The 11,408-nt window shown below is 39.3% G+C and overlaps 1 protein-coding gene across 1 annotated transcript in view; it reads left to right on the plus strand.

The window, feature by feature from the left end:
• The window catches only part of LOC102386534 (CUB and sushi domain-containing protein 1), a 796,348-nt gene that overhangs the window by 643,691 nt on the left and 141,249 nt on the right, over positions 1–11,408 (plus strand). The window contains exon 33 of the mRNA XM_006032113.1: positions 3,972–4,076. Coding sequence (XP_006032175.1) covers positions 3,972–4,076 — 105 coding nt within the window. The remainder of the gene's footprint in view (positions 1–3,971; positions 4,077–11,408) is intronic.

Consider the following 11,408-nt stretch of genomic DNA (forward strand, 5'->3'; position numbering starts at 1 on the left):
ACCTATTTCCCACTGTCTGCCTCCTGCTGCTGTGGGAGGGATGAATTAAATATGACCCTGGAATAATTACATTCAGTGCCTGGGAAATAATACATTTATAAATTTTCCACATGTAGAATCTATTTAGGGGGTCATCTTAAATTCAGGGTTATCTTAGATTTGGGTAATGCAGTATTATGGAGACAGTGTCCTAAAATGATGAACAGTTTACATGTCTGTTCATAGATTCATAGATGTAGGGTTGGAAAGGACCTAAGTAGATCATCAAGTCCAACCCCCTGCCCTGGGCAGGAGAGAATACTGGGCTCATATGACCCCAGCTAGGTAAATGTCAAGCCTCCTCTTAAAGACCCCAAAGGTAGGAACCAGCACCACTTCCCTTGGAAGTTGGTTCCAGATCCTAGCTGCCCTGACATAGTGTCTTCTAATGTCCAGCCTGAACCTACTCTCAAACAACTTATGGCCGTTATTCCTTGTTACTCCAGGAGGTGCACGGGTGAACAGCGTCTCTCCCATTCCCCGCTGGTCCCTCCCTCGTAAGTTTGTAGATAGCCACCAGATCCTCTCTCAACCTTCTCTTGTGAAAACTGAACAGGTTCAGGTCCCACAGGAGTGGCCCTCCTCTGGACCCACTCAATGCTGGCCACATCTCTCCTAAAGTACAGCGCCCAGAACTGGACACAGTACTCCACGCCTGACCAGTGTCACATAGAGGGGGAGGATCACCTCCTTGGCCCTGCTTGTGATGCATCTGTGGATGCATGACAAGGTGCAGTTGGCCTTACTGACCGCATCCTCACATTGGTGGCCCATGTTCATATTGGAATCAATAATGACTCCAAGATCTCTTTCTGCCACTGTGCTTTCGAGAAGGGAGTTCCCCAACCTGTACGTATGCTGCTGGTTCTTACTGCCCAAGTGCAGTACCTTGCACTTGTCAGTATTGAATCCCATCCTATTCTCATTCACCTACCCCTGTAACCTGTCCAGGTCCAGCTGTATCCTGTCCCTCCCTTCTAGCATGCCCACCTTGCCCCAGATCTTGGTGTCGTCAGCGAATTTGAACAAGGTGCTTTTCACCCCCTTGTCCAAGTCATTAATAAAGAGATTAAACAGTGCGGGCCCAACAACCGAGCCCTGGGGGACCCCACTGCCCACATCCCTCCAGGTCGAATATGACCCGTCCACCACCACTCTCTGGGTGCAGTCCCTCAGCCAATTTGTGAAGGCCTTCCTAAAGTCCAGAAAGACTACGTCCACTGCGACACCTGCGTCTAAGGATTTTGTGACCTGGTCATAAAAGGCAACCAGGTTGGTTTGACAGGACCTGCCCCTAATTAACCCATGTTGGTTGCCTGTAAGCATAATCTCCCCTGCTGGTCCTTTGCAGATGTGCTCCTGGATAATTTTCTCAAAGAGCTTCCGCAGGACTAACGGGCCTATAATTTCCTGGGTCCTCCTTCCTCCCTTTTTGAAAATGGGGACCACACTGGCCCTTTTCCAGACCTCTGGTACCTGGTCAGAGCACCACGAGTGCTTCTAAAGCCATGCCAGGGGTCCTGCAATGACCTCTGCCAATTCCGTCAGAGATCATCTGGACCTGCTGACTTGAACATCTCCAGCCCCACTAGAAGTTTCCTAACTAGGTCCTCTCTGACCCTAGGCCTGGTAGTGCCTCTGAGTCCATCTGGAATCCCAGTGCGGGGGGATATCCTGGTCCCTGCTCAGAAAAATGGAGGCAAAGAATTTGTTAAAGAGGTCAGCTTTATCATCTGGTGCAACCACCAGATTGCCAAGCATGTCCTGCAGGGGCCCTGGTGCCTTCTTTTTACTCCCTATGTATTTAAAAAAGGACTTCTTGTCATCTTTTATCCTGGTCGCTAGTCCTAGTTTTGTCTCCGCCTTGGCCTTCCTTACAGCCCCCCTACAATCTCAAGCAATGGAGGTATAATCCTCCTTGGTGATGGCCCCTCCCTTCCACAGGGTGTACACCTCCTTTTTAGCTTTCAGACATTCCTGAATGCCTTTGGTGAGCCAGGGGAGCTTTTGAGCACTCTTGCCCCCTTTGATTCTAATTGGGACTGTCACCCCTTGGGCACAGAGGATCATCTCCTTAAGGAACGACCACTCATCTTGGACACCCAGTTCCCTAACTCTCCAGGACCCCAGTGCCTCTCCTACCAGTCTCCTCAACTAGTTGAAGTTGGCCCTCTTGAAGTCAAGGTCTACTGCCTTACTTCAGGCCCTCGACACCCTGTGCTGTATGGTGAATTTCAGTAGGTGATGATCACTGTCACCCAGGTGGTCAAGAACCTGGTGTCCTCTCACCGGGTCATTGCCTGTGGCCAGAACCAGGTCTAGGAGGGCATTCCCCCTGGTGGGACTGTGCATCTCGTGGGTTAATATCCTAAACTGTTCATATCCTAAACTTACTAGGTATCTCTTATCTCCCTCACATAACCCTGTTAGGTACATTTTCACATTCCTTCAGTTCTTAGATGCAATGTGAGTGTCTTCTGCCCTAGCTCAGGGTTGCCTCTTTATACAGTTTGCATTTATTTTCCCTTGAAATGGGAGTTAGTGTTTTGCATTAATTTTCTGTCAGTGACTTTATTTCCTACAGGAATCTTGCCCATTGAGCCAGGAAAGAAAGATACATATAACACTTAAGGCATCTATGCAATAGCCTTTGAATATTCCATATGTCCCTAGCATCTGCCACATCTCAATATAATAGGCTGGAGTATTCCATGTTCCCAAAGCAGCACATCTGGGTGGAGTGAAAATTTTGCAGCAAGTTTTACTTGTACCAAAGAAGTCAAAGGTTTTTGAAACTGTGCCTTAGGTTGAGCTTGTTCTGGTCTCTTTAGTAAAGGATAGAGTTGTAGTATCTGACTGAGGGGATGTTTTTGCTGCATGCACACAGTCTCAACCCTAGGTATTCTGGCTGCAGTCTGTGACTGTACAGGTCTTTCTTTATTGAGACCCCCTGGGAACAAGCACAGAAACAAACAAATCCCAAATAAATAACAAAAGCAAAAAAACACAACATAAAATCTACTTTAAACTACATTCCCCTACCAGTCTTTACATGACGGATACTTCACCTGCCTCTGATTTTCTGTACATTGAAACCTCCACAGACATGACTTCGCACAATGACATCTCCAAGCAAAATTGAAATGGCAGGCAAACCTCTGATATCCTTCCACACATCTTGTCATTGAGCTCTTTGGAGAGCATAGAAACAAAGTAGTCTCTCAGGCTTTACACAGAGAAACAGGTCTCTCCATTTTTCCAGTGAAAGAATTTTCAAACTGACTATTATCAGCTGGTGCTTTCTTTAAAGTTGCTGCTACTTTAGGTTCCAGTCTCAAGATCAATCACTAGAAGGGGCTAAATTGCTGCCATTACCAAAGGTTGCAAGATCAAGGCATTTTATGAAAAAGCATTTGACTTCAAAGAGCTTCTTTTTGATTTTGAGGTTCCCAGGTTTGGTTAGATTACCTCCTTGACTGAGTAGAAGCAGTGCATGAGGAGGTGGAGAAGGTAGTCCCTGTTTCATGAGTCAGCTGCTATCCCATAGGCAGTGAAAGCTAAACAGTGGCAGCTTACCTGTGAATGAAACAGGGATAAGTTTACTTCTGTTTAGCTTTTACTTCCAGCAGGATAATGGCAGGCATGCAAAAAAACTTACTGTGGAGCAGCTGACTCATAGCAAGCGCTCCACAATGCCTTTCATCCCAGTATAACTTGTCTCTCCATTCTGTTAGTTTCATATCTTGTCAGCGAAATTAGACTGAAAGTTTATCAGGGTAATAATAATTCCAGATCCATCAAGGAGAGAACAGGCTTGTTTCTACTTCTAGACTTGTTCAAATATGCTCAGTGTAAAATTATGGGAGATGTTTTTTTAAATACCATATGCAATGTTCTACTTAACAAAGATTAATCAGTCTTGTCTCTTGCAGGTACCACAGTGCCAGCATTGTTGAATAGCACTTCCAATCAACTTTACCTGCATTTTCACTCTGATATTAGCGTGGCAGCAGCAGGTTTTCACCTGGAATACAAAAGTAAGACTTTCTGACTTATAAATCATTCTCAAAAGTAATAAGGTTTTTGTTTGTTTGCTTGCCTCATAACAAGGGATCCTGTTTTTTTTTTTTCTGATTAAAAAACAATCCCCAATTTTCAGATTAAAAAAGTAACCCAAAATCCACATTTTTCCCTGCTCATCACCAAATTTGATTTAGCATGCTGAAGATATAAGGGGTAAGATACAAAAACACTGTTACTGTGATATAAACTGATTTTACCCTGAAGTGGAGCAAGCACACAAGTACACATTCTTTCACTGTTCCAAGTCACTGTACCCTAGTTCAGCTTATAAATTATATCAGTGTAGTGGGTATGTGTCTACACTTCTACTTGCCATTTGCTCAGTATAAATTGGCTCTCTACCAAAGACTGTCCACATCCTGTAATAGCTGGCTGCTTGTAATGGATTTCTTAGAAAGCTTGCCATGTATCTGCTCATTACTTTAGAGTAAATTTACTGTGGAGTAAAAACCAGGGTAAGTATTTCATAGTAATTTTGTTGTGTGTTTGCATGGCATAGACAATAATTAAGGTTGAAACCAGCAGAAATTCATTCTTAACAAAATAATTATTCACAAGGTTAAAATAAATAACTCAGCAAGAAAATTTGAAGCAACAATCCTTAGAAGAATAGAGTCTCTAATTATAATTTTATTATTTTGAATTTATAGTTCTAAAACCTCTTAATTTTTTAAGGACTCATTTACTCATGAAAGAAGTATGTGAATGCAGATGGATAACACTAAATGCTTTTAGCTTAGTAACATGAACATATCTTTCTTCCCTGCTTCCCCATTTCTCCCTTAACATATATTCGCTATTGGAAAATAGCTGCAGTTGTAATAAATACTTTGGTGAACCTAAGGCAGTATTAAAGTTTGTAAATTGTGTTAGTGATATGGACAATAGAACCCATGACACCTGTTGTCCCTGGATAAATCCTATAAAATATTCCCAGGGTAAGAAATACTAACAATTTATCCCATGACATTGGAAAGTGTTTCTGAATGCATATTCTGTAGCTGCATAATAGAAGCTATGGCAGAAAAGCAGTACATTCAGTCATTTGCTAAATCCTGATTAATTAGAAGGGTGATGCATGTAAATGCCAATCCCAGAATATTTCTGTTCCAAGAAAAACATAGCAACAACTTGTTCAGGGACAAATGCTACATATATTATTAGGTAAAGTATCCGATATTATATGCTTATGCTCTAGGAAGTATTGCTTCATTCATTTGAACACTTTTGTTAAAATATAAAATAGGAATAGATGATCCCACATGATCTGTCTTTAATTCATATTTGAATGATTTTTGTCTTTTCTCTCTGGAAAAAAATAAGTTTACTACTAGAAAAGAGTGGTAACTTCAGTGTATATGTTTGTATATTATTCATTTTAATTGGAGTTATGTATTGCATGGAAAATTCTAACCTTTTTAAAATGAATATGAGGATGAGTTAATAGTCTGATGAATGGGTTGATGAAGGTCAAATTCACAAATCATCTTTTGTATTTGAGTATGCAGGTGTTCCATTGCCTTGCAAAAGAAAATTAAGAATTTTCTCTGAGACTGAGCACATGCATTCAGGCAATAGAAAGCTTTAATGTTGATATTCATCTCCTTTAATAAGCAGTCACAAATAAGCAAATACAAGGATAAGATTTAATAAGTAATCTTTAGAACTGAGATATACAATTTCTTGGAATGTAAATGTGTGCACAGTTTTTGAAAGGCCAGATTTCCAGCTGATGATAAGTATTCTGAACCATACACAAACCACAGGGCAACCTCAGACTGGTTAAATTCCCTGCTTTTCACAACCATTTGTATGCAAGTTTGTTAAAATGTATTTGAATGTGACTGTTCTAATGATGATGTAAAACAAGATCATGAGTGTTATTTATGTAGGATATGTTTTTTGAGAATCTGTTAGGCACGTTTTACAAACATCTGTAGATGTTAAGCTTTGGGTTTTATCTTCAACCAGAAGTTAATATAATTGCTAATATATGTACAGAATAATAGCCAGTGAATGCTCTTATACATTATTCTCAAGGTTATATTGAATCTTCTGGCTCACTTTTAATACTGTCTACTTATGCGAGATGATATTATTAAAATAATTTTCCTGTAATTTTCTGTACATCTATAAACTTTTTTCATTCATTATTATTGTCATATGGTTAAGTATCATTACATTAAAAATGTAATTATAAAAAGAGGTCTTGAATTTCACACTGGAATAAAACAATATAAGTAGCTTGTTTATGGAACATTGTTTTGGTTATTGGAGAAATATAGAAAAAACAGACCTTTTTTCCTATCTTTCATTCTTTATATAACCCCAATTGGCATTAACAATGGAAGTATTTTTGTTTTTGTTTCCAGGTGTAGACTTTTTCAGTAAGCAAACTTTAAAAAATGCTGTACATTTTGTAGACAAGGTTCTTTGGGTAAATCCAATATATTTTATTAGATGAACTAAAATAGCTGGAAAAACATCTTCTTTCAAGTTTTCAGGTACAAACACCCTTCATGAGGCTGAGGAAGCATCTGCAGTTGGTCTGTGCTCTTCCTGGGTGGAATAGAAGCCAGAGGCCAGTATACATGGGAGAAAGCCAATCAGTGAAAATGTAAATTGAGGCAGGGAGAGACCTGGGGGTGGGGGAGGAGGGGATATAGCTAGTAAATGGTAGAGAGGCTACCTGGGGTATCAAGTATTAAGCAGGTTATCATGTATCATAAATCCAATGTCTATATTTAGTCTACAATTTTTTGTATTGAGTAGGAAGATGAAGTAAAGTTCGTAGGCTCGTCTGTGAAAGGTGTATTGTAAATTTGCTTTGAGGATTAGACCAGAGAGATTGGAGAGAGAGTGGTTTTCTTGTGAGAAATGTACCCCACAGGTAAACGGGTGTTCTTGTCTTTGATAGATTTCTGGTGTGTGTTTATTCTCATATGCAGTTGTTGGTTTCTCCTACATATTTTCCATCAGGGCATAATGCACTAGATGAGATATAGTACATTTTTGGAGGTGCAGTTATAAGATCCAGGAATGATGATGATGCTGTTGTGGGGTATAGTTATTGTGGGGGTGGTGGAGATATGTTGGCAGGTTTTACATTTCTTGTCATGGCATGATCTGGATTCATTTGGTGTGTTTTGGGTTGTAGGAAATTTGCTTCTGGTGGTGAGGTTGGCGAGATGGTACTTGTTTGAAGGCTAGGGTGGGTGGTTATGGGAAGTTCTGTTTAAGAATTGAGTCGTCTTCTAGTATGGCTTGCAATTGTTTGAGGATTTTCCATATAGGTTCCAGGGAGGGGTGATATTTCATAACCAGTAGTATGCAATTCATGGTGGGGTTCTTTCTGTAGTGTCACAATTTTTCACACGGTATCTGGGTAACTCTTTTAAAAGTGTGATCTATCTCTCTGGAGGAGTATCCTGCTGAGTTAAAGCCCTTTTGAGAGTTGTGAGGTGATGATCACAGGTGTTTGCCTCAGTGCAAATTCAGTGGTATCTGATGGCATGGCTGTATATTATAGCTTTCTTGGTGTGTTTAGGGTGATTGCTGGTTCTGTGCAGATATGTATGCTGGTCTGTGATTTTCTTGTATATGGTGGTCTGTATTTTACCATTCTGGATAGTGGATAGTGATCATAGTGTCTAAAAAGGTAATGTTGGTGCTAGAGTATTCAAGAGATGGAGGGGTGATGCTTGTTGATTTTCTGATGGAAATCAATCAGAGATTACAGGTTTTCAGTCCAAATGATGAAGGTGTCACTGATACATCTTAAGTATAGCAATGGTTTGATGGTTCAGTCCTTGAGGAATTCCTCTTCTAGGTGGCTTATAAAAAGGTTAGCATATTGTGGGGCCATTTTGGTATCCATAGCTGTGCCCATGGTCTGGAGGAAGTGTTGGCTATTGAAAGTGAAAGTGTGTGAGGATAAAGTGTATAAGTTCAGTATACTCAGAAAGAAATAGTTTTCATTTTTAGTGATTTCAGTATTGCATCAACTCTCATATTGCATATGGTTCCATTTAGTGATCATTGCTATAGTGTAGAAGGGAGGACTTAGTCCTATTATTGATTTGGATGGAAAGTATGGTGCAAAAAGATGCCTATATGAGTCAAGTTTGCCTCCTGTGCCCCTTTCTTTCTCTCTAGTAGTGGTAAAATAGGTGTTATCAGTATTTAGTTCTGATGCTTCAGATTAGTACTTCCTATATTTTAAGACTTATTTTCTTAACTTCAGCAGAAGGGGATTATTTTATCTTCCTAATCCTAGATCTGACCACAGCATCTATTTCCCCTTTGAATATCTCCACTGGCTTCCCTTCTGTAGTTTATCAAAAACTAATTTTCTGTACTTGGTCTCCTGCTCTCTGGGCAAATACTTTAACTAGCAGGACTAAAATACAGGGCTCTCCTTCATTTTGGGTGCAGCAGAAAAACATGAAGGTAGATTCTGTTTCTCCACAGGAAAAAAAAAATCCCAAACTATATGTAAGTACTTGAAAAGGCAGCTAGATACCTGTGTATGTGCCATTTAGGCATGAAAAGTGAAATAGGAGTTAGCTGAAAGTGCAATACCTAGCTACTGACCAGCAAAAAATTAGACATTGTAAATTTGTTTTAAAATATATAATTAGTATATGTTTTGTAACGGTTACTGCAACAGGAAGGCTTCTTAGTAATTTTAAGAGATCTACCTGTTTTAATGAAAGCTACGTAAAGTTTTACTGAATGTCTCCATTAGACCCTATCTTATCTGCATTTATTTTGCTAGCAATAGTAGTTCTGCTAAAGAGAAGTATGTTCTTGTTGTTTTAGTTCCATATATCTGTGTCATTTTAAACTTGTTTTGAATTCAAGAGATCAGGTGAAATATTTCAAGATTTTATTTTATTTTATTTAGCAGGTAAAAAGTGGGTGAAAAATCAATAAGTAAATTTGATACAATAATTTTAGTATTTGCAGCCACTCCTGTGGACACTTGTGAATAAATAAAAGCCCAACTTTTAAAGACAGCTGGTAACATTTTTCTCACTTTCTGGGAAGCTTTTATGATGGTTGTTATAATGTAGGCTTTGTGCCAGTTTGTATCTACTTCCTAAGCATGGCGTAATACTACCTAAACATGACATGGTTCTATTGTGTCACTAATCCATGCATTAAATAGTCTTTGAAACTTCATTGACCCAATGCATTAAAACAAGTTAAGTCAAAAAGTGTCTCAAACGCATGTAAATTCTAGATCACCAAACTTAGTTGTTGTTTCAGTCTTAGGATGTCCCAAACTAAAGGTTCAAAATTTTCTCCAGGCTTAGGAGGAATTATATCCTTTTCTTAATACTAATGCATATTATTTTGAAATGTAAGCTATTGAAAAAAATGTAGGAGGTGAAATATACTTAGACATGCATATGGATAAGGCAAAGGTTCCATGTTTATATTCCCTTAACAAAAAACCTAAATAACTGCCTGAAGAAATACCCTCTAGGTGTGACTACACATTGCATTTATGCAATCTTAAATTTACTGAGCATTAAATTACTGCACAGTAAGAGGAAATAGGCTGGTGTCTACACATACAGGTGTTAAAGTGCATTAATGCTGTGTGTGGATTGACTTGGGGCTGTGCAGTATTACTGTGCAGTAAGTTGTCTACACATGTTACCATGCAGTAAATAATTAAGTGTAAATTTGATACCTGCATGATGCCATGTAGATGCTCTCTGTATTCAGTAAGGTTCCAAATATACCATGGCCAAAATCCATGAGGGTAAGTCACCTCCTACAGAGGCAAACCCAGTGAAATATTAGGCCCCAGCTTCCAAAGTATCCCCCATAACCTTTGTCTTAATCCTGGACTTATGTCTAAGGCCCCTGGTAGACATTAATATAATGATGCAATTGGAATAGTAGGAATTTTATGTCCCATCCCAAAAATCATGCAATTTGTCATGTCAGATGTCTGGGTAGGGGGTGGCTATCCCAGACCTCAGGGCTGCCCCAAGCCAATTGTGGCACTCAGCTGATCATCTGGGCATAAGGCAGCCCCAAGTTTGGGACACATGCCTCACATAGAGTTTAAGATGTGGTACAAACCAGCCACAAAGATGTTCCACATTAAATACAACATCTGCCATGGTTCTAAGAGTCCAGACTTGGGGCACCTCAGTATAAGCAGGAAAGTAAGAATAGCTCAGACCCTGCAGACATTAGGCCCAAGGCCTTCCAGACTTCTGTATTAACTAATGGATCCTAAAGCTGGTGCGTTCTATGAGACAATCCACTGGAGACATCAGTATTTAGCAAAGACATTTCACTCTTCTTGCTCTTCTTCCACTATTTAGATAGGAGTAATCTAATCCAGTTTAAAAAATAATTGAGAAATATATTACATCAAGTGTCCAAGAAATACTGGGTGCTAAAAAAAAGCTCTATCAAAAATCAGACATAAAGGGTGTTTTCTGAATATGATCTAAAGTGTGAAAATAAAATATTTAGGAAGGTATGGGCAACATGGTGATTTTTTTCATTCATCCTCTGAATGTAGAAAGGCTAATGGTTTTCACCTCTGGCAGTATGTTTGGTAGTTTAGACCCAGCTTCTCCATGGATTGATTAGTATTTCAGTTTTTGTTCTCTTGGAATATAGTTATCATGGGATGCTGTTCTCACATACTGACTGTCTCTGAAAGTTAAGACCAATTCTGTGTGCTAGTATAAATTAGAGTAACTCTGTTGAATTCAGTGAAATTCAGAACAAGTTTAAGATGATGCTACATGCTACATGTTACACATGTAATATTCTTTGCTTTGCTTAAGAAACAGCTATTCATAAACTTTAGTGAACTTCATCTTTGGGGGATTATATCTGTCCAAGAGACAATACTGAGACTATACACACTTAAGTACAGTATAATGTAGCCTACTTTTGAAGGTGAATGTAAAGCTGGCATTGTGAGGTTCATTTTTATTGTCTGATTTCAGATCAAACTTGCTTCACAAATAAAAAGAAGCAGGTGTGTGTGTGTGGAGGGCAGATTTTTTTTTTCATCTTCTAATTGCCAGTCCTGAAAACTCTGGCATCTAAAAGACAAGTTGTAGTCTGGCAAAAATTCTCAGTGCCTGAGGAGCTAGGATTCCACCTAAGGTGTTTTTCAAATATATATTTTTGCTCAAGTCATGGTGGGGATTCAGTAACCAGAGCTTAGTTATCTATTTTGTTGACATGATGCCAGAAAAGAATAATTTCCCTTCTCCTTTAGCTGTATGGTCCCTGCAGAGCCA

This window comes from Alligator sinensis, unplaced genomic scaffold, assembly GCF_000455745.1.
Source record: "Alligator sinensis unplaced genomic scaffold, ASM45574v1 scaffold72_1, whole genome shotgun sequence".
Taxonomy (NCBI): Eukaryota; Metazoa; Chordata; order Crocodylia; family Alligatoridae; genus Alligator; species Alligator sinensis.